Source organism: Megalobrama amblycephala, linkage group LG15, assembly GCF_018812025.1.
Source record: "Megalobrama amblycephala isolate DHTTF-2021 linkage group LG15, ASM1881202v1, whole genome shotgun sequence".
NCBI lineage: Eukaryota > Metazoa > Chordata > Actinopteri > Cypriniformes > Xenocyprididae > Megalobrama > Megalobrama amblycephala.
Genome location: NC_063058.1, coordinates 22,606,657 through 22,632,540, shown reverse-complemented (window position 1 = coordinate 22,632,540; position 25,884 = coordinate 22,606,657). Strand labels below are relative to the sequence as shown.

The 25,884-nt window shown below is 38.0% G+C and overlaps 3 protein-coding genes across 12 annotated transcripts; all 3 read right to left on the bottom strand.

Annotated features, from left to right (window-relative positions):
• Window positions 1-64: 64 nt before the first annotated feature.
• LOC125247390 (ankyrin repeat and SOCS box protein 15-like) lies at window positions 65-10,641 on the bottom strand. 7 transcript variants are annotated; one of them, XM_048158648.1, is made up of 10 exons: window positions 9,560-10,641; window positions 9,032-9,136; window positions 8,886-8,923; window positions 8,610-8,741; window positions 5,928-6,086; window positions 5,610-5,855; window positions 5,310-5,481; window positions 4,335-4,863; window positions 562-715; window positions 65-462 (listed from the first exon to the last, which is right to left on the bottom strand). In XM_048158648.1, the coding sequence occupies exons 1-10, from the start codon at window positions 9,676-9,678 to the stop codon at window positions 290-292; spliced, it is 1,827 nt and encodes a 608-aa protein (XP_048014605.1). In that variant the 5' UTR covers window positions 9,679-10,641; the 3' UTR covers window positions 65-289. The 7 variants fall into 7 exon arrangements, with proteins under 7 accessions (XP_048014605.1, XP_048014606.1, XP_048014607.1 ...); XM_048158649.1 differs by having other exon boundaries at window positions 5,610-5,807; XM_048158650.1 differs by having other exon boundaries at window positions 5,610-5,804.
• A 961-nt stretch (window positions 10,642-11,602) lies between these two features.
• LOC125247015 (ankyrin repeat and SOCS box protein 15-like) lies at window positions 11,603-17,015 on the bottom strand. Its single transcript, XM_048158179.1, has 4 exons — window positions 17,003-17,015; window positions 16,273-16,913; window positions 11,973-12,126; window positions 11,603-11,744 (listed from the first exon to the last, which is right to left on the bottom strand). The coding sequence occupies exons 1-4, from the start codon at window positions 17,013-17,015 to the stop codon at window positions 11,614-11,616; spliced, it is 939 nt and encodes a 312-aa protein (XP_048014136.1). The 3' UTR covers window positions 11,603-11,613.
• Window positions 17,016-17,772: 757 nt separating this feature from the next.
• On the bottom strand, window positions 17,773-25,786 carry LOC125247395 (ankyrin repeat and SOCS box protein 15-like). 4 transcript variants are annotated; one of them, XM_048158664.1, is made up of 8 exons: window positions 25,316-25,786; window positions 24,883-24,972; window positions 22,343-22,389; window positions 21,052-21,180; window positions 20,279-20,437; window positions 19,939-20,184; window positions 19,685-19,856; window positions 17,773-19,217 (listed from the first exon to the last, which is right to left on the bottom strand). In XM_048158664.1, the coding sequence occupies exons 2-8, from the start codon at window positions 24,951-24,953 to the stop codon at window positions 19,175-19,177; spliced, it is 867 nt and encodes a 288-aa protein (XP_048014621.1). In that variant the 5' UTR covers window positions 24,954-24,972; window positions 25,316-25,786; the 3' UTR covers window positions 17,773-19,174. The 4 variants fall into 4 exon arrangements, with proteins under 4 accessions (XP_048014621.1, XP_048014620.1, XP_048014624.1 ...); XM_048158663.1 differs by lacking the exon at window positions 25,316-25,786 and adding an exon at window positions 25,049-25,262; XM_048158667.1 differs by lacking the exon at window positions 25,316-25,786 and adding an exon at window positions 25,049-25,262 and having other exon boundaries at window positions 17,773-19,856.
• Window positions 25,787-25,884: the final 98 nt, after the last annotated feature.

The following is a 25,884-nucleotide window of genomic DNA, read 5'->3' as shown; positions in this document are numbered from 1 at the left end:
TGGAACATCTTGGTTGTACCCTTGTATGTGGCACCAAGTGGAAAGCAGTATGAATTCATAGAACAGGCTTCAACTCTTTTATTTTTATCTGATATAAACATGTTTTTGTCAACAGTTAGAACATTTTATTATTGCACAAATAGCACCAAGACATTACTTTGAAGGCAAAGTCCTTTTGAAGTGGTGCAAAATTCACATTGTAGTTTTTAACCTCTGGTCATGTCAACCTCGTGTTCATTTCTGAATGAAACTCAAAGTGCTTCCTCCTTAACATGGACCTTGAGAAGAGTCACTCCTGACATATGATTTTTCCATACAAATCATATTCTTTGTACATCAAGTAGCTTTTTAGTCCTGGTGGGAAAGGACCAGAGTTTATGAATTTTGGGTTGCCCAACCTTCGTGGGGTCATCTCTCTCCTGATGACTAGTCTGCATAGATGTTGCAGTGAACGAGGACTCCCTGCGAAAGTCATACATCCATGAGAGTTTATATTTTATATAATGCTATGACATTCATATTTTTGTAAATGTAGCTTAAACTATTTATGCTAGTACTCACCCAACATTTCTGAAATTTCAGCCCACTCTTTATGCTTCTTTAGAACCATTTTCAGCTTGGAGCAAATGGGAACATGATTGACATAGTCGAGGAGAACCCGCACAGCTCTTCCAGAGAACTGCACTAGCCAAGAGACGCTGATGAAATCACAAAACTGCATGCAACAAGATGGAGACAGAAGTAAAGACACATAGGCCACATATACAAATGAAAGCAAATTTCTGAAAGTGGTAAGTTAGCTTAAAATATATCTGCTCTGTTCCAAAACCTAGTGAATTACCTTGCATATGTTGGTGATAGTCTGTACGTCACACAACTAGGGATCCTAGTGTATGGGAGACTGTTTGCCATTAGCATGATGTTGAAGCCCCAATAATCTTTAGTATAAAAATACAAATATTCATGGGTTTCAGGCACGTGACTTTTTTGCTATGGCTGCCATCTTTAGAACCTACGCCTAGCATCTCCTTGGTGATCGGAAAGATGTCACATACTAAAATAGCACTCCTTACCACTGACGAAAAGCAATGGTATTTAAAGAAATTAGATACTTCAGACTCTTATTTACTATCAAGCAAACTGCTGACTCCACTAAAGTCTAGTAAAAACTTGACGAATTTTATGTTTGCTGACATTTACATCATCTCATACACCAGCAAAGCTCTGAAGGCATTTAAAAGCACGTGCTTTTAAAGACTACCTCAGGACGGGTTAATAAAATTAACGTTACATGAGCAGCAAGTATCTTTGAATGGAATTGTCAATGATGTCGGTAAAGCACATCTCTTGTATTGTCAGTTACATTACTTACACAAAATAAAGCTCTCACTACCATTCACGACCGTCAAAAATATCGACACAACAATAAACCTTGAAAACACATGGGATCAAGTATGTGAACTTGCAACAGAACACATTTTATATTATTATTTTTTTTTACATTTGAGTATTTTATTAATTTCTGAAGAACTCTTCAATATATGTTAATTCTGAACCAGCAATAACTTTTTTGACAATTCTGCAGCTGTTACCTGGATGGGATGAATTTTTCATTTTTAATTAATTTACTTAAAGGTGCGGTATGTAGGAATGACGCCCAGTGGTCGAAATATGTACTGCAGTCCAAATTCAAAATATTGTTTGCCCCGCCCCCTCCTTCAAAGACGCGGGTTGCCAGCTTGAGGACACGCAACAAGAGGGAGCGCAACTGACAATGAAAGATGAGGAGACTTACACACTGTAAGTTGATTTATCTGTGTTTTAATATGCTGTCGTTCACAAAGATTTTTAGATGGATGCAGAGGCTTTTTAGGTCAGGTAGAATCTGTGATTCTCTAGGCGTTTCTCAATGTCAAGGATACTTCTTTGGCAGGACTGGTCCTTCCAAGTCACTTCCTTCAGAGGCTAGGCGAGGCTCCTCTTTAGCATTCGTAGAACACGTAAATGGAACAGACTAGCAAGTGCACGTCATTGCGTCATTAGGTCAGTGAAAAGGTCCGCTTTCGGTAAACAGCTGCTTGCTTTCTACACGGAGACGTATGAACGCCTCCGATTGTTCCTTGGTCCCTGTTAAAAAAGACGAGAAAGCTATGAATAACGCTGTGAATGGTATAATGGTATAATATCAACGTTAAATTACTTTGGACAACTTAACTAGTTATTTATAAAAGAAATGCCGGTGATGGCAACCAAGCTAACAATTGTTAAATGACGGTCTGGTTCAGTTAGCCATCAATAACGTAATTTGTATTTGTATAATTTATAATATCAATACGGTAGTAATTTGTACTGGCATTTAAACGTTAAACTTTATTTATCTGACATATTTACTACAGTTATAACAAATGTTTGGTAACGTAAATATACTTACATTTGAAAGCATTGCCCGCTAACATCCAACATTTTTTTTTTTTTTTTGAACAAGATCGCAAAGCTGCGCGCATAGGATTGTGGGTGATTTGAGAGCGCGAAGAGCACGAAGGCTACACATATGCATCCTTTCCTGTGTATGGGATATTTTTCGAACGAAGGACTCAGTCCTTGTTTGAAATTCCGATGATCCACGACATTGGAACAGTCCTTCGACGGATGTCGATGACGTAGCATCCTCGAAATTTTGGCTTCCGAGGATCCTTCCTTGACATTGAGAAACGCCTTCTGACTCAGTTTGTTTGCTGGTTTCCATGGCTACAATACGCAGTGTTTTCCACCAACTGGCAACCTGTGATGTTGAAATACTATTGGATAAACTGGCAGCACATGGTTTCGCACAGACCAAAACAAAGACGGACATTCTGACACGGAACGCACATTTTCAAAGTAGAGAATCTGGCTGTGTTTTTCTGAGGAACAAGTAGGTGAACTTAGCATGTTTCCTAAATATCTGCAAACATATTGGGATATTTTTATGCTTTTTATGCTACCAATGTCTAAAAATATAATGATCGATTATTGTACAAGTATTGACGATTATCCAAATTTTATAAGCTGCCACCACATGTTGCTTTAACAGTACAGTTTGCCTTGTGTTCATCAAAAGTTCCTGAAGGACCCAAGTGATAACTTTTTCACCATTTTCCCCAAAAGACGGACATGAGCTCGACTTTTTTTTATTTATTAAACGTGCAGATTTACGGTGCATGTTTTCGAGACTCTGTCGCTATGGACACAAAGACGCTTAAAAGCAATCGCTATTGGTATTTTCCACAGCAAAGTGCTTGTTTGTTTATTCAAGTATCTGTGGGTCTACGTAAAATACGGGACAAATCGCATCCTGTATTGATAGCCTGATACATCATTTAACCTTTAAATCCCGTATTTTACGGGACGGGTGGCATTGTGGCAACCCTACAGTAGCAGCAATCCATTACTGAGGATGCTCAGGGTTTGTTGTAAAATGTTAAATCCATTTCTTTGTGATCAGCCCACAGCACAGCAGATAGACAGCATGTTGCAGTTCAGTCCTACAAATAGCGGTCGCACCAATGTGTGACGTTACATGAAACCCATGAATTGGGAAAATTTGGAACGCTTTACATAGAAATCAACTTATAAAGTGTGCAGGAGATTTGACTCAATTGATTTCAATAGAGTTTGCTATTAGCATTTTGCTAAGCTAATGTCACAATCTTAAGTAGCTTAAAAATACAAATATTGAGTGAAATATTGAGCCTTTTTTAAATAGATTGAGGCCCTGTTTACACTAGTGTTTTCTCGAACCTTGAAAACGGAGACTTTCGAAAACGCTGCAGAGCCTGTTTTAGTTTGAAAACACCAGGGTTGCGTTTCAGTGTAGATGGACCAAAACTGAGACTTTTGAAAACGATGGCGAGGCTGCCCACGTTCGCTCTGCGTATCCTTGACAACCGTGTAAACAATAATATGGAGACTGAACTGCAATCTTTGCTGGCTTTGTTGTCATTTTTAGCAGCCATTGTGCAGTTAAACTCTTTTTTTTTTTTTTTAATATTGAAGCTACCTACATGCACAAGAGGCAACTGTTTACACTTGTACGCACATGCCCAGTGTGCATAAACGGTTATGTGACATGCGTCGTGTAGTGTAGATTGAGGTCGTTTCTGAAACGCTATTGTAAACAAGGCCTGAAATGTTTTTATTGATACTTTCAAGAATTCAATGAATATACACTTCTCTCATTTTGTCCGCCATCTTGGGTTGATTTTAACTTGTCTACTTTTGGAACAAACATTTGGAGTGTGCATACACTGGCAACTTGCTAGGTTTTGGAACAGAAGCATTAGTGGTGAACTTACTGGAATCTTCTCACTGGGTTGTTCTGAGGAGTGACCCCATGTTGCATCATGAGGACAACAGAAGCATTTTTCTGCATCATAACCACCATTTAACAGCAGTCGCATCATCATCTCATCCCTCAGGCAGTATTGTAAGGCAGTGGGAAACACTGTGTCATTGAGCTCTGTGAAGTAACAGTTCACATCTGCTTGGCTGGCTAGGAGAATCCTCACAATCTCATACCTCCCAGCTCTTACCGCCACTAGAAGGCAGTGCAGAGGATCCAGGTCTGTTTTGGCTCCAGCATTTACCAGCAACTCGGTGCCAGTCACATCTCCATTGGAGACCGCAAAGTACAAGGCAGTCTTCCGCATATCCCCATATATCTCCGAAATATGAGTGTCTAGAAGAGCATTAACATCGAAACCTTTGTCCACCAGGAGCTCCAGACATCGGACATGGCCTCCATCTGCAGCTGCATGAATTGGGCTCTGGCCTGAGAGACGGAGCGCTCTCTTGGTGGTTATTGGGATTAACATTCTCAAGGCACTGGAAAGAGATTGTACAACTAGATTTTAACATTTTCTAAAGAAAAATAGAATGGTTGGACAGTTACTCATCGGTTAATGCAGGGTTTCTCAATTCTGGCCCTCCAGATACTTTCTTGCAGAGCTTAGCCCAACCCTAATCAAACACACCTGAACAAGCTAATCAAGGTCTTCAGGATTACTAAAAAAGTTACAGGTATTTGAGTTTGAACTCTGCAGGAAAGTGGATCTCGATGACCAGAGTTAAGGTGTTTATTCAAAACCTCTAGTGGTGAGCAGTAGTGTATGGAGTGAAATGTATTGATTTCTGATTAGATTTTTTGTCTCCAGACAAACCTTTCAATGCTAGTCCTAGTCGACTTCCGATTCCAAAAGTCCAATATAACTTTAGCTCGAGATCCGGGGGGAAAAAACTAGCAAAGGAGTAGCATATTTCTTTGAACTTACAGATAATGTCCTTTGTATGCTGCACGGTGGATTGGAAGTTGCAAGGAAAGACTAGCGACATTAGGATCAGCCCCATGTTGAAGTAAAAGCTCAATGCAGTCAGGATTGCCAGAACCAGCAGCGTCATATAGCACACTATCTCCATTTGGTGCCTGAGCATTTACATCTCCACCTGTTGGTGCGGAGCACATCATTCTGTTTTAGTTTAAGGTAAATATAGGTATAATGATGTAACTACATTCTTGATTCGTGAATATCTACTAACATCCTCTGTTTTTGTACTGGAAATATCAGAATTACCATAGTGAATAAGGATGTCCAGCGCTTCTGCTTGAGCATACTCTGCGGCAATCCCCATGGGCGTCACTCCATGGTCGTCTGTCTCCGAGACGTTTCCTCCATGTTGCAGCAGGAGCGTAAGGATGTCGATACAACCCACCTTGGCTGCCTCATGAATGGCCGTCCACTTTTTTGGGTAGATTTGGTTCACCGATGCTCCTCGTGATATAAGTGTAAAGGCGATTTCAAATGAATCTGTTCTTACCGCTCCAAAACAAAACACCAGAACTTATTACAAAGCCACTAAAGACACTAAAAAAATTGCAAATGAAAACCTACCCAATAATAAAGGGGATTCATTTTTGCTGTTGATCCTATTAGGTGAAGCTCCATGCTCAAGCAGAGTCCTAACGATCTCCACCAGTCCAGCTTGAGTCGCCAAAATCAATGGTGTCTCTCCATCTGCAGTTTCCTCATCTAACCTCAACCTGTAAGAACCTTTCCACCAAACCACTGAGTATGTGAATATGTCTGATTTGAAACAGTCTTTTTTGTTAATTCAGGAACGTCATTGTCAATGAGTTGTTGAATCATTAACTCAAATGACTTGTTCAAAAACCATAATTCATTCAGGAATGAAACAAGTGACTTATGAGTGAGTCATTGAATCATTTACTCAACCAATTCAACTGCGTCAACACTAATCCAGATACCTTTGAAAACGCATCTTTTTTCTCTAGGTTTTTCCCTTCCATCCACACTGAGTCACTTTTTTTTTTCCTGAGAAAACTGAACTTTTTGTAGATGCTCTCCCAATTGGATAAATTTGAAAAATCTGTTTTCATGTTTTAGTGTGAACTGTAAAAATTGAGGTATTGAGGTAGTAAGGTACCCGGTAAGTGCCTGCTATGTGCTGTTTACTTTCAGAATGTTGCTAAAGATAAATGTTACTTTGTATGAATTTTCATATTATGTTCCTGCAAAGATGATAGAAAAATTACTTTTACTTCCTGTAAACATTTAAAAATACAATTACATTTTATTTTCTTCCTTTTGCAAAACATGATATATTTGCATTTTAGACCATACTTGCGATGACGATTCAGTGCAACCTAGACGCACCAGTAAGTGGAGGGATATTTTAATAAAAGGATTGTGCCAGAAAAGTAAAAAAAAAAAAAAATTCTGGTGAAAGAAATGCATAAATGAAGAAAGACAAAATATTAAAGGTGCCCTAGAACGTCTTTTTAAAGTCTAAGGTGTCCCCTGAATGTGTCTGTGAAGTTTCAGCTCAAAATACCCCATAGATTTTTTTTTTTTTATTCATTTTTTTAACTGCCTATTTTGGGGCATCATTAACTATGCACCGATATATAGGTTGCGGCCCCTTTAATTCTTGTGCTCCCCGCCCACGGAGCTCGCGTTTGCCTTAAACACCATAAACAAAGTTCACACAGCTAATATAACCCTCAAAATGGATCTTTACAAAGTGTTCGTCATGCAGCATGTCTAATCGCGTAAGTATTGTATTTATTTGGATGTTTACATTTTGATTCTGAATGAGTTTGATAGTGCTGCGTGGCTAAAGCTAACATTACACACTGTTGGAGAGATTTATAAAGAATGAAGTTGTGTTTATGAATTATACAGACTGCAAGTGTTTAATAATGAAAATAGCGACGGCTCTCTTGTCTCCGTGAATACAGTAAGAAACGATGGTAACTTTAACCACATTTAACAGTACATTAGCAACATGCTAATGAAACATTTAGAAAGACAATTTACAAATATCACTAAAAATATCATGATATCATGGATCATGTCAGATCATGTCAGTTGTTCTTGCTTGCTTACCTAGTCTGATGATTTAGCTGTGCACAGATCCAGACGTTAATACTGGCTGCCCTTGTCTAATGCTTGAACATGGGCTGGCATATGCAAATATTGGGGGCGTACATATTAATGATCCCGACTGTTACGTAACAGTCGGTGTTATGTTGAGATTCGCCTGTTTTTCAGAGGTCTTTTAAACAAATGAGATTTATATAAGAAGGAGGAAACAATGGAGTTTGAGACTCACTGTATGCCATTTCCATGTACTGAACTCTTGTTATTCAACTATGCCAAGGTAAATTCAATTTTTAATTCTAGGGCACCTTTAAATGTCATGGATTTATATTTACTGAGTAATCCACTATTTTCAAGAGGGGGGTCAAAATGACCATTTTTACCTGAGATTTGGAGCCAAATTACAAGGGAGTAAAAATCACTTTAGAAAGATGGCAGCATCATGATTTTAGTAAAATCTGTTGACTTTGTCACCGTTGGCATATTATGCAACAGACTGCAAGGTCATAAATGGGGAAAAAGCACTTCTTGTGTTTTTTGCCTGAAGTTTGCATGCCTGTAACTCAAAAAGTATTAAATATATCTTAATATAATTTTAGATTCTGGCTCTTAAACTTTTATGATATCTTAATTTTTAATGCCAGGTATGGTTCATTTCCAGAGATATGGGGATTTCATTGTGGCTCCATGAGTAAAATGGTCAATTGTACATACCAAATTGTCATTTTGACCCCCCTCTACAAAATAGTGGTTTACTCAGTAAATATACATCTGTGACATTTAATATTTTGGCTTTCATCACTATTTAGATTTGTCTTTCTTCAGAAAAAATATTAACAAAATCAAAAATTTGAGCCGGGGAAGTTTTCGAAATTTGGTTTATTTGACACGAAATGACCCTAAAGTGTGAATGGAAATCATTTTGACAAGAAAATTCCATGTTTAAATGTATCTGAATTAATGTAGACACATCCAAGACATGCAATGGTTGATTCTGTGGCTTTGTTTGGAAATATTTTCACTGCAAAGCAAAAACGATCAGAGTAACTTGCGATATTATGTCTAAAATTTAAGTTACTCAAAATAGATTTTTTTATTTTGTTTATTAAAATGTTGACTAAAAGCACACTTCCTTTTGAAAACTACAGCAGTGGACTTTGTACTCTTGCTCACCATAAAGTACCATCTCCAGCACCTGCACAGACTGCTGGACAGCAGCCCTATGAATTGGGTACCACCCCTTGGTATCCATCTCAGTGAATGCAGCAGGATAATCCGACAGCTCCTGCAGAGCAAAGAGATCTCCTGTGGGGCCATACGAAATGATCTTTCACTTAGAAACTTAGATAATTATCTTCATTTAACAATGCAATTCACCCAAATAAAATAATTCACTTGTGTATTTTCCATTTAACCTAATTGATTTACAGCAGGCATAAAATCTTTCACCTCGGTATATTGCATCCAAGATCTTTTGATGTTCCACACTGGATATATTTGCAGGATAGAAAAAGTAGTTGGTGATAACAATGTTTTCTAAGATGTTTGCTTTATTTCAAGATTCCAAAAGGCAATTTCTCATGTGAACATCACACCTTCCAAGGGAGGCGATGTCTTTACATGATTCCTGAATGCTCAGTTGGATTGCAGCTTCAAGAAGCTCATCTTCCTCTTCAAGGTCATCTGATAGATCCATTTTCCTGGAGGTACATAAAAGATTTTACACGAGCAATAGAATGATTTTACTCGCATTGTTCTGGTTATATATTATAAAAGTCATCTTTGATGTCAAGTATATTGTTTTAACCAAAAAGAAGTTCTCAGAATACTCTCATATGACACTTTAGCCATATAATACTGTAGAAAGGTTGAAGTGACCAGACAGTTTCCAGAAAGATGATTCTGCTGTAGTTAAAAGAAATTCAGTTCGTCTGTCTTTTTCACGGGACTCGTTTTCACAGAAACATTTACATTTTTGCAGTTCTCACAGGCAGACTTCAACATTTATAACTTTGCGTTAGTTTCAAAGAAATGCTGAACTAGGGCACAACCGCCACTTCATCCGCCACTTCCAATGAATCATTCACGCTTCACTGAACAGTAAACAAAGGCTCTAATCTCACCTTGTGAAATAGAGTTCCAGTGAAATCACGCGTCTCGCGCACTGCTCTGCCAGTACTTCAGCTGCGCCCAATCTGAACTTGACTGCCCCCCTTTCCAGGCCCAAAACAGCAACAGACATGCATCTAAATTTGGCGTTCACCTGCTCTGGTCTTTGCCATGCACACCATTAAAGTCAAATGACAAATGACCACATGTTCACTTGAAATATTTTTAATAACAGGTGCAAATAAGCACTTGTAATTTGATTTTATGGCTGAAATTAATAATTTACAGAATAACTTTTTTTCATTTTAATACACCAAATACCAATTATGACAATTCAGACGATTTTCAACTTCTGCATACAGTCTTCAGGCAATTTTTACAGCCTTCTGTAAATGTTATTGACCTTTACAGTGGGGGAAATCCCAGAGTCATTGCATTATAACCATCATGTGTTCAATGAATAACTAGAGAAGGAATCTTGGAAAGTCTTTTACAGTGGCTCGAAGAAACCTTGAAAAAATCCTTAAAATTTCTTAATGTTTAATCTTTTACCGATCTTGGGTAATGTTAGTTTTCGGTCTACACGCTCAAAAGGAATAAAAACAGGACTTTATGAGGTTGGATTATGAAAGAATAACTACGAATGTGAACATAAATATAAATCAGAGTTTACAAATTAACAGCATAAAGATTTTTATAAACACAGCCTCGTGAAATTACAAGTTTGGTGATTATGGTTGTATGGTTTATAAAATGGAAATATTAAAGGATAAAAATGGAAAGAGTAGGATGATAGACAATGATTTGGATGTAGAAGTTTTGTAGGAGTAGGAGTTTTGTTGTGCCTCAAAAGCCTATTGAAGGAGTTTAGCAGCTGAAACAATGAAAGAATAATTTAGACTTACAGTACACTGGCACTGATGTATGAGTGAAAACACACTTTATTTAATATCCCAAAATCGTTTTACATCACAGGATACACTGTTGCATCAATACAATTAACATTATAAAATGCTATTGGAGTAATAAAACTTAATCCATAAAGCGCTTAAAGGGTTAGTTCACCCAAAAATGAAAATATAGTCATTAATTACTCACCCTCATGACGGTCTACACCCGTAAGACCTTCGTTCATCTTCAGAACACAAATTAAGATATTTTTGATAAAATCCGATGGCTCAGTGAGGGACTGCATTGACAGCAAGATAATAAACACTTTCAGATGCACAGAAAGCTACTAAAGACGTATTTAAAAGAGTTCATGTGACTACAGCGGTTCAACCTTAATGTTATGAAGTGACGAGAATACTTTTTGTGTGCCAAAAAAATTTTATATTCAACAATATCTAGTGATGGACGATTTCAAAACACTGCTTCATGAAGCTTTTACGAATCTTTTGTGTCGAATCAGTGATTCGCAGCGTGTATCAAACTGCCAGAGTCACACCCCCCCCAGTGGTGAACCATTGAAATTTCAAAACACTTATGGCGTAACGAAGCCTCGTGTACTGAAATCACGTAACTTTGGAAGTTTGATAAACGCTCTGAGCCACTGATTCGAAACAAAAGATTCGTAAAAGCTTCATGAAGCAGTGTTTTGAAATCGGCCATCACTAGATATTGTTGATTAAAGTAGTTATTTGTTTTTTTTGGCGCACAAAAAGTATTTTCGTCGCTTCATAACATTAAGGTTGAACCACTGCAGTCACATGAACTCTTTTAAATACATCTTTAGTAGCTTTCTGGGCATTGAAAAGATTGTCTTGCTGTCAATTGAGGCCTCACTGAACCATCGGATTTTATCAAAAATATCTTAATTTGTGTTCTGAAGATGAATGAAGGTCTTACGGGTGTGGAACGACATGAAGGTGAGTAATTAATGACATTATTTTCATTTTTGGGTGAACTAACCCTTTAATATGGAAAAGAGGAACTTGATATTCAAATAGTTATTATAGGAAAAAAGTATTATATTAATTAATCATTTATATAACTGACAACAATATAACATGTATAACATTCAATGAAAAAAAAAATGTATATATCATATTTCAGTCAGATCATCATATTACTTGTACAGCAGGTAATTTCTAATTGGAGGTGGAAAGGAATCCATTATAATGATATTACGGAGTCTTTTAACGGTCATGTATTTTCTGATTTCCAGACGACAGAGGTGCTTCAGGGATCGTGGGTTGTCTGGAACAAATGTAAAAGCTATTAGTCTGCATTCCCTGAGAATAAAGAACCATCGATCTGTTGCTAGAAAAGTGATATAACAGGTACTATCTTCTCACATGCATTTGTTCATTTTGGGACTATGAACTGTAGCTTAAGTTTCTTCATTTGACCCAGAATGTGAATCCCATATGTCAAGAAAGACCGGCTGAACAAATAAATGATTAAATGCGAACCCGGTGAACTCACTTAAGATGGTGCATATCTCTGCCCACTCCTTTTGTTTCTCCAGGATACATCTAAGATGTGAGCAGAGGGGGACGTGGTTGACATAGTCCAGCAGGATCAGTACCACTTGTCCAGACAGATGAACCAGGCAGCACAAACTTATGAAGTCACAGAACTGTGATGTAAAGGCAACATAAACAAGTGAAGTTTTGTCTTAGATGTAGCACAGTAAATGTAATAAAATTAGCAATTTAGTAATATAAAATAAATGGTAACACTTTAGTTTACAATAAGGTTCAGTTAGTTAACGAATTGGGTAACAATTTTACAGCATTTATTAATCAAGGTTCATGTTTATTTACAAATATAATTTTATTTATTAACTAAATTTAATTAATACAACTTTAAATGTATTTATATATGTAGAAATTCATATTAGCATAGACTAAAAAATGCCGTAAAATAATTTTTTCATTATTTTGTGATACGTAATGCATAAACTAATGTTAACTTATTAAACCTTTTTGTTAAGTATCACTAAATAAATAAATCATGTTCCAAAACCAAATGTTCTACAGCCAGCAATTGTTATTTTTGTCAGAAAGAGACAGAGAAAGCTACAGCCAGTTGAAGCCTACACAGACATTCCCAACATAAATACTTCTTCAAATAGCAGCATAATTATGATACCTTCTAAGATTCCTTGTTTTGGCCAAATCCGATAAGAAAGCATCAGAATGCAATATCTAAAGAAATATACTTGTTTTTTATTCAATACTGCAAAATCTATAGAAAAAAAAGTCTAAAGACTATTTCACCTAATATTTTTCGCTACATATTTTTTGGGCTTAATTAGTGTATTAAGGCAATATCTTAGCAACATGCTAACATTAACACAAGCTCCAATGTTCTTTCTCCTATCGGCAGTCATTGTGTAGTGCTCATTTGCATAAAATTTAATCTTTGACTTTGTTAAATAGTTACCGGTCGCCGTCACTCACGTTGTCTCAAACAACACCTCTCACTGAAAATGAAAAACTTTCGGTTGGTATCTAATCATCAGTGTTGGGAAAAGTTACTTTTGAAAGTAATGTTACAGTACTGTGTTACTCCCTGAAAGCCCCAAAATACTCACTGCGAAGATCTTTTCCATTCTTTGCTTAGAGGTAAAAAGGTGGAGCCCCAGAGCACATCAGCCAAAGTTTTCTAGAAAGTTCGTTTTGGCAAACCATTTCAAACTCCCAAAATTTTGGCCTGATTTTGTTCGTAATTCTTCAATAGTTTATTCTTTAAATTCTGCTGCCAGCAACAATTGTTATAATTGTCAGAAAGAGACAGAGAGAGCTACAGCCAGCTGAAGTGAGAAAAAAAAAAACACTTAAGTAATGTAATGCATTACTTTCCATAAAAAGTAACCGAGTAACATTAGTTACTTTTAGGGCCTTTCGAGAGTAATGCAGTATTGTAACACATTACTTTCAAAAGTAACTTTTCCCATCACTGGCGATTAGATACCAACTGAAAGTTGTTCATTTTAAATGAGGTGTTGTTTGAGGCAACTTGAGTGACAGCAACCTATAAATGAGCAGTGCCGATTAGGGGTGTGACGATACATGTATTCGTCCTGAACCGTACGGTATGGACGTCATGGTTCGGTTCATGCAGTTAGACAACAGTTCCCACTTTATATTAAGTGGCCTTAACTACTATGTACTTACATTTAACCCTTTCGAACGTAAGTTTAAAATATTCTGGCTGGTTGTTATTTCCACTTCTATAGACATCATTGTGTATTTTACAAACTCTAAATATATTGTTTTGTTAGTACTCATTTGTATTTGAATGTCTGAAACCTAAAATAAACATTATTTGGTTGAAAACACTGCATATATGTAATATATGAAAAGCTCTGCACGCGTCCGTCTTTGGTTTAGCGCCAGCCAAAGCGCGCACGCACGTTTGAATTTGTCAGTTGATCACGTAATGCATGTAATTACATCTTTAATTAATTTCTGTAATTACATTTATAATTACATTGTTGACCCATCCCTTACACCTAACCCCTACCCTTAAACCTACCCATACCACCAAAGCTTTCCCTAATCTTACCCGTATCCCAATTCAATAGCAGAAAAAGTGTTTTGCAATACAGTATGAACCCAATAAGTACACTGTACTTATTTTTTGATGTAAGTACATAGTAGTTAAGGCCACTTAATATAAAGTGGGACCGACAACGAATACAGTCAGTCACAGGCGATCCACACTCCAGTCCAGAAGAGGTGCGCGCAGTAGTGCATTGTAGCCTAAACACTTTTAACAAGCAACCAATAATCGCAATAGGCTCTGTTTTGTTACTTTCAATAAGAAACAAAGTGTCATCTTTCAAATTCTGTCGATTTTATCACGAAATTCAAACAAAAAAAATGTTGTTTTGATGTGGCATAACGCTGTATAGGTGCCTCGGTTCCAGTGGCAGTGCGGAGCTTGAGTGAACGCGATCATCTCTTCCTCTTCACTACTAGTTACAGAATGAACATCTGAAGGTATGTTGAAAGATACAGTACAACTTACTGAAACGTATTGTATCTTGTGTAATCGCTCAATCAGTATTTCAACCACAGAAATACGTCAATAAAACGGCTTGTAAACAATGTCACGTAGTATTACATTTACCTCAGAAATGCCATTCGGTGTCCACAGCTTGTAAGTTCGCAAGAGAAATGAACTCTAAATATATGCACTATTATCCTATATATTAATTATATTTTACTTAGCCTGTTAGTGATGTTAAATATTTATGTTCAAAAATAAGTCAATCATGAAAACAAGTTATGACAGCCACTCTGTAAATTATTATATTTTAACAACGAATTGGAGAAACAGAATTGTGTAATTAGATATAGTTACAGTTAATGCAAAATCTCTCTGATGTACAGTTTACATGTTTACATTATTTGAGTGTTGGTGATTGTCTAAAAATGAATGGCAACTGAATTTAATAAACAACGTAACAATAAGTGCAAAGTATTAGGTGAAATAGTCTAATTTAAAATGGAGCTATTTTTCTATAGATTTTGCAGTATTGATTAAAAAACAAGTATATTTCTTTAGAATCTGTCATCATTGATGCAATTTTTGGTAACACTTTATTTTAGGGTCTTTTAACTAGTTGCTTATTAGCATGCATATTTACTAGAATATTAGCTGTTTATTAATACATATTAAAGGTACAATCTGTAATATTTTTTTCCGCTAGAGGTCGCTAGAAGCCTATTCAAAACAAAGGCGTAGTTTGATGACGCCAAGTTTTAGAGCGGAAACTTGGCACATGTGGTCTCCATCTCAACGGATGGTGCAAAAGAATAGGGATTGGAGTCGGGAAGAACTCATGTTCATGGATGCAATTATTAACGTTACTGTAGTATGAAGCAGAGCAGGACCTTGTGTTGTGGGAGCTGAACGAGGACGCTGGAGCGATTGATTAACACGCCCCACGAGCAGCGGGACTTTTATTATGACACAGTCGCCGGCGCCGCTTCCGCTTTTCCGGTCATGAGTATGAGGTTTACGGGAACTGTCCTTGTCGACAGAACCAGCGGCAGATGGTAAACAGTAATTATGTTCCATAAATAAGTAACACAATCCACCATAAAACGTGCAAGAAGTAAATAAGGAACTGCTTGAAGCAAGCTAGTGGTTTGCTGGACGCTAGACACTACTTCCGCATTTGTCCGCGACACTGTTGTCATGTGGTTTCTACGTCAGTAAAGGCGGTAACAAAGGGTAATGACGTCATTGACAGGCGACTGCACTGCCCCGTGTCACTGTTTAGAATGGGAATTTTCTCATGATTTAAAAGTAGTTGAAAACATTAGAGATATTGTTAGTAATCAGCTGGACAAAATATATAACACTAGCCTAGTGGTTTTTGGATATTTTACTGCGAATATCTTACAGATTGTACCTTTAAGCACATATTAATGCATGACCATATTCTACATCCCTTAATCCTACCCAATACCTAAACTTAGCAACTACCTTACTAACTATTAATAAGCAGTAAATTAGGAGTTTATTGAGGGAAAAGTCATAGTTGTTAATAGTTCTCCATACTAAAGTGTTACAGTTTTTTTTAACTTAGTCCATTGCATTGTGGGATTTCCCTCATGATGCTTTCTTAGGATTTGGCCAAAAGAAGGTGTCTTAATTATGCTGCTATTTGGAAAGAGTTGGGAGTTGGGAGCACTTACAATGTTATCTGTGTAGGCTTCGGAACAGAACTTTTTCCCAGAATGTTGTTATTTTAAGATAAACTCACAGGTATTTTGTCTTCTCCATCACATATGACACAACATGGTCTGTGTGCATATATGTCCTTCCAAGGTAACCCCATGTTGAAAGGGTAATCATGGTGACAATGGAAACATTTGTCTACATTATATCCATTATTAAGAAGTAATCGCATCATCTCCTCATCCTTCAGGCAGTACTGTAGAGATGTGGGAAATGTGGTGTCACTGACCACTGTGAAGTAACAGTTCACATCCGCCTTCTTGGCCAGGAGCATCTTGACAATCTCGTACCTCCCAGCTCTCACCGCCACTAGGAGGCAGTGCAGAGGATCCAGGTCAGGTTTGGCTCCTGCATTTAACAGCATCTCGATGCAAGTCACATCTCCATTTGAGACGGCAAAGTAAAGGGCGCTCCTACGCTTGTCATTGTAGTAGCTGGAGATGGTTCGGTCGAGTAGATTGTTCACATCAAAACCTCTGTCAATCAGGAGCTGCAGGCATTGCACTTGACCTCCATCTGCAGCTGAGTGTACTGGACTCTGGCCAGACTCAATGATAGCTCTCTTGCTTGTCACTGATAGCAGTATTTTTAACACACTGTAAATGGAATTGGTATGATGCAGGTAAGTCTGTAAAGTTGTGTTTATCACTTTTACTTTTACTTTTACTTTTTACGCTGACTGTTAATGTGTGTTTCTTCAACTTCAGGAACTTTTTCCTGTCCAATAGTTTTATGTTGTTGGTGTTTGTAAATACCTAGTTCTGGCATGAAACTCTAGATGGTGCAGGCTGATAGGTCCTTAACTCAATTTGGTAGCGATCACATCGTTACCTATGTGGCACAGCTGATTTGTTGCTGTTGCATTAGCGGCCAATGAGCTGCGGCTCAACATTCAAATACTGGTAGTGTTTGCTCTTAGCAGTCTGTGCTCTTTCAGAAACCTTCCTCCTCCCCAGCTCCACCTGTATAGATCTGCTATGGTGGTTATGTGCAGCAGCAGCATGTCTTACAGGCTCACAGCAATATCTGTGAATGTATTGGCAGTAGCAAGTCTCGGTACTTGCTCTGCAGCAGTGTAGCAGATCTATTCCGCCAAATACATTACCATGCCAGTCTCTCTGAGAGTCGTCATGACAGAGATGAAGATCACCCCCCTCCCTCCAATGCCTTTTTATGATTTTTTTTTTTTTTTTTACCCTTAGACTTACACTTTCAATCTTAAACTCTGACAATCCATTAATAAAATTTGGATTATATATAAATCTATAAAAATATTCCAATATTATTTTTTTTTCTCGATTATTTATATTAGTTTTTCAAAAATTGCACCATTCCTTTTCCTATGGAACCTCTAACATGGTGAGGGTGGAAAAAATGAGAGGAAAAATTATAAATTCTCTCACAAAAGTATTGCATTTCCCCGCGAAACTTTTACGTTCGCTCGCAAAACTTTTGCCTTGCCCGAGAAACTTTGCGAGACATTTGGAGACAATTTTAAGCATAAAGGTTGAAAACCCATAAATACTTTGAGTTGTTATGTGATATAATTGCTTATACAATTTCATTACAAATTTCGTAACCATATGCCAATGCATTTGTAAAATATAGCAATATGCAAAACCATTGCAGTTACAGCTTTAGATCTTTTTTTTTTTTGCCATTTTGTAAATGACAGCCATGTTTTTCAATTTTGAAGTCAATCAGACCAACGGTACTGTAGTTGGAGACAATTTCATGTTTTGTTCGATTATAGCAGTGCCACCACTTTTTTGTGTGTGCTCAGCGTGCCCCCATACATAAGCATGCTAAATTTGGTGAAAATATCTCATTTCAGAGTTATAGACTATTATATTTATGAGCACATAAAAAATTACCCACACCTGAATTTGATTTCATTTTTTTTTTTGCCACTTACAATCAAAATTCTGACATTTGGCCATTAGCTTATAGTCATCTCGCTATGTTTTCGATTTTCCTATGGTGGTTTCATCTCAATCGGACTAAAAGTTATTTGTGAAAGTTTTTTAAAAGCTAAATCACAACATAGGACGAACCATAAGCTGAAATCTAGCACGTCTGGTATCATTGAACTTGGCAAGGATTAAGAAATCTAAAGACATGACTCCAGTTAAAATAAGTCAACCCATCCAAAGTTATAAGCATGTAAATAATTTTTTACACCACTAGGTGGCACTGTCCCGAAACTTCTCAGGCTCCTTCAGGGAATTGTGCAGATGACCAACACCGAGTTTTGTTTCGATAAGTTAATGCGTTCATAAAATACAGCATTTTACTTCAAAATCTAAAATGGCAGATGTCTAAAATGGCGTATATGGGAAAATCTTGGATATTATATAATCTACGAAAAATATGGATTCTAACGATACCAAATCTAACATACCACTTTCAAATATAAGCAAAAATAGCCATTTTTTATATCTCCTGACCACTAGATGGTGCTGTGCTGAAATGGTGCATGTTGCCTCAGGTCATGCTTGTGATGACATGTACCAAGTTTGGTCTGAATGTGATAAAGCGCTGCAGAGAGTCAACTTGAATTCCATGAATTAACTTTTTGTCAACATGGTCTGAAGATAGGCTGTTGCTCAGATTTTCACAAAAATTGAACCAGATCAAGAGGAGTTAAATAAAAATTGTTTTTCGGAAAATCCAAAAATGGCGGAAAAATGTTCACAAAGGTAAATGTCATAGCATTTGCATAGTCTTGAGCCAAGGAATCAGAGGAAAAAACTTTTGTTTCTAGTCCTTACGGTTCAGAAGTTATTAGCATGAATATGAGTCCAAATTTGGACAATTGGTGGCACTAGAGGGATTGAGTTAGAGACTGCAAATTTGCTATAGTGACATTTCAGACTGTCCTCTATCTGTGTGCCAACTTTCATAATTTTCAGCGGTTCAATGGGATGTCATAGACAGAAGAAGAAGAACGCCAGCGGATACAATAGGTGCCTAATAAGAAGTAAAATAGGAAAATAAGAAGGAAAAACAAGGTAAATACCACAGAAGAATATTTTGTGCATTATATGTGCAATATAAAACTGTAATTTTGTCAATTTTTGTAAAGGTAAGAAAATATGTAAAATGTATTTAAAAATACACAAAAGTCTAGCTGTACAATTAGCCTCAGCAAGACAAACATATCCAAACATATTTTTAAAAAATGTGCTGTTTAAACATTAAACAGCACATTCCTTTTCTAAAGGACACTGTGGTGAGAATTTTCATTAATAAAAAATGTTAAAAATTTAAAAAGAATTCTCAAGTGATGTTAGACTTGTTAGTGTACAAATTAAATAAACTACTTTGTTAAATAAACTAGAGTGAGAAAAGTTTTTCCACTGGATCAAAAGTTGAAGGAACTACCCTCACATTAATGTATTTTAATTTTTAACTATTTCAAATTATTGTACACTTACAGGTAGTGGCCCTCAAATGCCGCGCGGTGTATAGGTAGGTGCCTGGTCAAACTGGCCAGGTTTGGTGAGGCTCCATTTTCAAGCAGAAGGTTCACACAGTCTGGGTTTCCTGAACCAGCTGCATCCATCAACACACTTTCACCCTTACAGGACTGTGCGTTCACGTCAGCTCCTTGTCAAGATGGATGGATTAAAACTGATTAAACCATACCTTGGTTAATCTTGGTCTAATTTGCGAGATGAAAGATTCTCACCAATATCAATGAGTACTTTAAGGACTTCTAGATTGGCGCACTCTGCTGCTACACCCATCGGAGTCACTCCCTCATAATCCCTCACTGACACTTGTCCGCCTCGTCTCAGCAGCAGCATTAAGATGTCAATGCAGCCCACTTTTGCTGCTTCATGCAGTGCCGTCCACCTCTTCGAACAAACCTGATTCACCTCAGCTCCATGTGAGGTGAGAGCGTACACCATTGGAAAAGATCGGACTCTTACCGCTGGGACAAAATAAAGAAAGATTATAATTATTATGGAAAGTACCAGCAGGTACCATTGAGAGGGCAGCTAGTCAACAGTGAAGTTGTGCCTCACCCAGCAGAAGTGGAGACTCCTTTTTGCTGTTGAGGTTGTGTGGTAGTGCTCCATGTTCCAGAAGGATCCTGACGTTCTCCTCCAGGCCAGCTTGAACGGCTAAAGTCAAGGCGGTCTCTCCATTCCAACCTTTTTCTTCCATGTCAGGCTGGCTGGAGGCTGTGGATTGTATGATCATCAAAACCAAATGTAGATATTGTCATTTTCACACAACAGCAGAATAAGGTTGTCAGTTCTGTATTTGTGTCCTTAATAAGGTTACTTTCACATATAGTTCAGTTATTTATGGGAATGACAACTGCTTTCTCAGAACCACACCCATACATTTTGGAAAACCTTTGTTTGAAGTTTTTAGATCCAGCCACTGTTCTCCACCGGAGCTGCTCCCATCAGTTTTGTCTTGTACGCACGACTCTCCACCCAGATATAAAAGCTATTATTTGTTAATGAAGATTAATGGATGACCTTGTGGCTCGATTGGGCTCGTTGTGTCAAAAGTGACTTTTCAATTTTCTGGTTGTCACCATCTTTGATATTACTTTGGTCACTTTTGCTATGGTTACTGGTAAGAGAATACAGGCTTGACTTCAGTTGCACTTTCATACAGACAGTATTCGAGATGCTACTGTGAGTTGATGTGTGAACGGGACATTTCGAGACTCACTTCTGTAAGTAAATGCAGTTGTCAATCCCAAAAACTGACAGTGTGAACGTAGCCTATATATGTCTGACATATGTCTCTTCAGAATTGTACATCCAGGTCCAGGACTCACCCAGAACTGCTTCTAGGACTTTCCGTGATGGTTGCATGGCAGCTCTGTGGAATGGAAGAAATCCATTACTGTCCACTTCCCTAAAGGCTGAAGGAAATCGCCTGAGTTCATGGATGACTGCAGTATCACCTTATGATATGAAGAGATTATATATGTATTGGCCTTGTTCCACACCAAGGTTTTCTTTATCACATGTACATTATCAGCTTGATCAATCTACATTTCTGTATATCAATGTGGAAAAATTGTAGAAATGAAAATATACTTGGGCCCCATTTTAGGGATTGGTGATTAGTGAAACTCTCTTGAGAACTTATAGTCCCCCTTTCAAAAAAAGGGCAGTTATATGAGGAACTTGTAAGAACTCTCTCTATATATAGAATTTGCTTGAATACACAGTGGGACAGGGGTAAGCATTCCTGCTCCTGGAGGACTGCAGTCCTGCAGAGTTTTGCTTCAGCCCTAAAAGGCTAGGTGCACTAATGCATATAATGTTCAGTGTTTGTATTTCCCCTGTGCCCTAATTTCTATTAATTACTACATTTATTTTTGTGCAAGTGACATGAATAAAGAGCTTCTGTCAATCATGGTCTGTCTGGTGTCTATAAGCAACACATAGGCTACTAAATATTTTACTATGGTTAAAATCTACACACAACTTATTTTTACTTGGCTATATTAAGCTGTTTGTGTTGTCTCTCTGCCCTTCATTTAATGATCTACAACAAAATAGACAGCTTTGGTGATAACTAAGCGAATATTTAATTACTGCAATAATTTCTCGCTAGAAATTACATTGGTCGAAAACTTGCATTTACACACGCTGACCACCAATTGCAATTTTTTATTTTTACCTCAGCAATCATGGAGTACGGAAAGCACTGGATAGTTTGATATCATAGGCAGCAAAGCATACATAAACCTTCAAAAACCAATCCTATGAAGGTTTCTCAGTAGACAGGATGCGACACCATCATTAGATTCGGACGTGCCTTCTTGCCTTCTACCTCAATATGCTGCCTGCGGAGGCTGCATTTTTTCATCTGTCAGATGCAGCCATGGTCTTCAGGATAGCTAGAAAACAGGAATGTTGGACAAGTTGGGGCTAAACTCTGCAGGACATTGGCCGTCCAGGACCAGGATCCGAAACCCTTGGATTAGGATATCGAAGTCACCTTCTGAAGGTTCCTGAGGTGGTTCTGCAAGTGTGGCAATCTGAGGAATCTCAAGTATCTTTTCATTTTTACGGTGGTAGAACAGAAATAAATATTTGAAGGCATTAATCCATTACCTGTTTCGATTGCTGCCAGCAGGTTTGAATTCTCATCACTGGCTGAGCTTCAAGAAAACAATAATAATGTTTTAAAATACCATCAATATGCAGATTAGTCCCTGCCTCCACTCAATCACACCAGCTCAGAATGTGTCAACTTTACTGTAGTAAACACTACACAATGGCAAGTGGAAATTCTGGTTCTTGTACTAGTTAAATGATCTGTAAGTGGATTTAAGCTGTGATCAATCACAGAGAGAGAGGCATGGCTCTGGAAGCAGAGATGAGACTGAGATTGTGGTGGTCTCAGGTGGAGCTCGCTGATGAGTTTGAGAGAGGCATGGCTCTGTCATGCTCTTCAGCAGCTGACGAGAGTGAACTGCTGGAGGAAGATTGTCTCTTACATCTTTAGATCCAGCAGACAGTGCTCTGTTGGCTTTTAGCCAGGTTGAGCAGGAAGTGGCTGATGAGGGTGACGAAGTAGATATTTCTGAGCCTTCTCGGTCTGACTGCCCCATGTATGTTGAGCTGTTGGAAGTTGTGGAACATGCTACGGCCAGACAGTTGCATTAGAGTTAGGCTCTTTTGAAGCCTCCCTGGTTAAATGTCTTTAGGGATTAGTGTTTTTAGGTCCTGGACAGCCTGCAGAGTTTAGTTCCAACTCTGATAAAACTCACCTGCCTATAGCTTTCTAGCAACCCTTCAGACCTTGATTAGCTTGTTCAGGTGTGTTTGATTAGGGTTGGAGCTAAACTCTGCAGGACTATGGCTCTCCAAGACTGACCTTAGCCACCCATGGTCTAGACTCTAGAGGGTCGTTATGTAGGGTATCCACTCCCCCAGAACTACGTTCTATGCTAATCGTCAAGCAACATGGCTCTGGGCCTCACTGGATAAGCTGCCTTTACGGTCATGCTTGTTTAGTACTCCCCTCGTTTTAGAGGGTATTTATGTAGAGTACTTCATTCCCGAGGATAGGTAATGGTAGTCTTTTCCTGGCCCTCCTTTTTAAGTAACAAGTTAGTATCAAGTTGAAGGATTCTCTGTGAACCTCCTTGATAAACTTACTTTATGAGCTTGGGTAGTACGCCCCTCATTTCAGAGGGTTGTTATGTAGAGTGCTACACTTCCCCAGAGCTTCTTTAGTGCTCTGTACGTCCTGAAGAACCCTTTCGGGCTGAGTAGAGTTACTCCCCTCACTTGGAGGCTCGTTATGCTGAGTCTCTGCTTTCTAGGACTTCTGTCTCTGGAATCCGATGTGGAGTGGTGTTTGCCTGTTTATAATACCTTCTCATTGGAGGCCTCTGTGAGAGGGCTGAATCTAGAGATACTGCTTAGGCAGATAGGTTGTAGGCTGACAAAGCCAGAATGACAGACGTCAGCCTCCCTGGTGGTCCTAAGGGTTGACACTTATGTGACAGGGCAAGGTCTTTGTGTCCCTGGCAATATTCTCTTAAAGGATTCTTTCATTAGGTAAATGATTCCAAGCCATTGAGCTCTATCCTGGGACCATGCCTTCGCCTTCGGTTTGGCCCTGCAAGGTGAGTTTAGTGAAGTGAACTTCAAGCTGAAGTATGCAGCTTGGGCAGTGGCCGTAGGGAGTAATGTCACCAACAGCACTGGTGTGTACCTTTGGGGAATGTGGCTCTGGTAGTTTTCCCTTGAGAGCCATTATTCAGGTTACATTTGTAACCTGATACATTTTAAAGGTGCCGTAGAACATCTTTTTAAAAGATTTTAATTTTTTTAACTGCCTATTTTGAGCCATAATTATATATGCACCGATTCCTTGCGCGGCCCCTTTAAATCTCGTGCTCCCTGCCCCCCGAGCTCGCGCTTGCCTTGAACAGCATAAACAAAGTTCACACAGCTAATATAACCCTCAAAATGGATCTTTACAAAGTGTTCGTCATGCAGCATGTCTAATCGAGTAAGTACAGTGTTTATTTGGATGTTTACATTTGAATCTGAATGAGTTTGATGGTGCTCCGTGGCTAAAGCTAACATTACACACTTTTGACACATTACACACATGAGCTGGCATATGCAAATATTTGGGTCATACATATTAATGATCCCGACTGTTACGTAACAGTCGGTATTATGTTGAGATTCTTTTAAACCAATGAGATTTATATAAGAAGGAGGAAACAATGGTGTTTGAGACTCACTGTATGTCATTTCCATGTACTGAACTCTAGTTATTTAACTATGCCAAGATAAATTCAATTTTTAATTCTAGGGCACCTTTAAGGAGAAAATACCCAGCAATGGTGTTGACTGATGAATTTGTACATGGTTTCTCTTAAAGCATATCAAAAACTTCACATAGACATAAACAACACTAAAAACTTGCTATGTGTACTGTGCTAGACGAACTGGGACTAGTCACAGCCATTGCATATTGTTGCCCTATTGTTGGTTTGATTGCTTCTATTGCTCTCCTCATTTGTAAGTCGCCTTGGATACAAATGCATTTTAAAAGATTAAATGTAAATGTATTCAGTTGCCTTCAATGCATGTTGTACCTACAATAAAACAAGATAGAACATACATACCTGTATTCATCTTCATTCGTCTTGTCCAACATAACATATTTAGAAAATGTGTCCCATGAATCAGAGGCCATAACATAAGAGCATCAATGACTGTTGGAGAAGAATGCAACAAAATTAATTATATTTGCAAACACAAACCTTTCATTAAACGTAGCTGCAGACTCACCTATGTGACTACTGACTAGACTCATCAAGGTCGTGTTTCTTGTTTCCAAATGGCATGAGCTTTTATATTTAAGCATGACCTGCTTTCATTGCCAATGAAATGCCATGTAATAAATGCCATGCCATTAGGTATAGTCAGTTTCTATTGTAGTCACTTTTAGGCAACACACACCTGGATAAAATGTTTTCTAGGAAGTGATATCACATGAGATGATTTACTTTTCTCTTATTTGTTCAATGAAATCCCCCAAGATAATAATAATCTTACCTACACGCTGAAGCATTGTCTGTTTTTCATTATTTCAGAGGCAGACATATCACAGGCACTCCAGGGGGCAGGATCATATTAAGCTTGATTCATTTCAGTGACACGATTCATTCGGACGGTAATTCGGTTCAATGAATCTTTTCCCAAAGCGAGTTATAAATATTCCCCCCCGCCCCCCACAGGCATGTTGTTTTTGTAGTATGTTTGTTTTGTAGTAACGTTGGTACTTTATCACTGCTTGTTATGTTATATACATTGTGTCAAGCGTTTTTGTATTGTTAACATGCACTAACAAAAAGTATTTGGACATGGTAGGTCTGCCTATTGCAGCACATTCTTTGAAGTAGCCTACCCAGTAAATGCCATTTTACAGGAATATACGAGCAAATACATATGACTGTATTAAAGTATGATTGTGTTGCCAAGGCTCTGTAAAGGAAATCCACTTTTCTTCTCAGTTTTGTTCATTAATAATGTTAATCCTAAATAAATTAATGATTTATTAATAATGCTAATAAAACGGTTCCCATTTCACAGTTTTACTCCTTAACAATGTCATTCCGTTCAAT

What these genes read in the sequence shown, in the direction of transcription:
- LOC125247395 (XM_048158664.1), bottom strand. Translation starts at nt 24,953, where the DNA reads ATGGCCTCTGATTCATGGGACACATTTTCTAAATATGTTATGTTGGAC. An exon ending in GCTGGCAGCAATCGAAACAG is followed by an intron (nt 21,181 to 22,342) that starts GTAATGGATTAA and finishes TCATATCATAAG; the next exon opens with GTGATACTGCAGTCATCCAT. An exon ending in GCATTTGAGGGCCACTACCT is followed by an intron (nt 19,218 to 19,684) that starts GTAAGTGTACAA and finishes ACTTCTTATTAG; the next exon opens with GCACCTATTGTATCCGCTGG.
- LOC125247015 (XM_048158179.1), bottom strand. An exon ending in ATGGAGAAGACAAAATACCT is followed by an intron (nt 12,127 to 16,272) that starts GTGAGTTTATCT and finishes TTTACATCACAG; the next exon opens with TTCTGTGACTTCATAAGTTT. An exon ending in AGAGATATGCACCATCTTAA is followed by an intron (nt 11,745 to 11,972) that starts GTGAGTTCACCG and finishes CATTTGTTCCAG; the next exon opens with ACAACCCACGATCCCTGAAG.
- LOC125247390 (XM_048158648.1), bottom strand. Translation starts at nt 9,678, where the DNA reads ATGTCTGTTGCTGTTTTGGGCCTGGAAAGGGGGGCAGTCAAGTTCAGA. An exon ending in AACCCAGTGAGAAGATTCCA is followed by an intron (nt 716 to 4,334) that starts GTAAGTTCACCA and finishes TGTTGCATGCAG; the next exon opens with TTTTGTGATTTCATCAGCGT. An exon ending in TGAAATTTCAGAAATGTTGG is followed by an intron (nt 463 to 561) that starts GTGAGTACTAGC and finishes TGACTTTCGCAG; the next exon opens with GGAGTCCTCGTTCACTGCAA.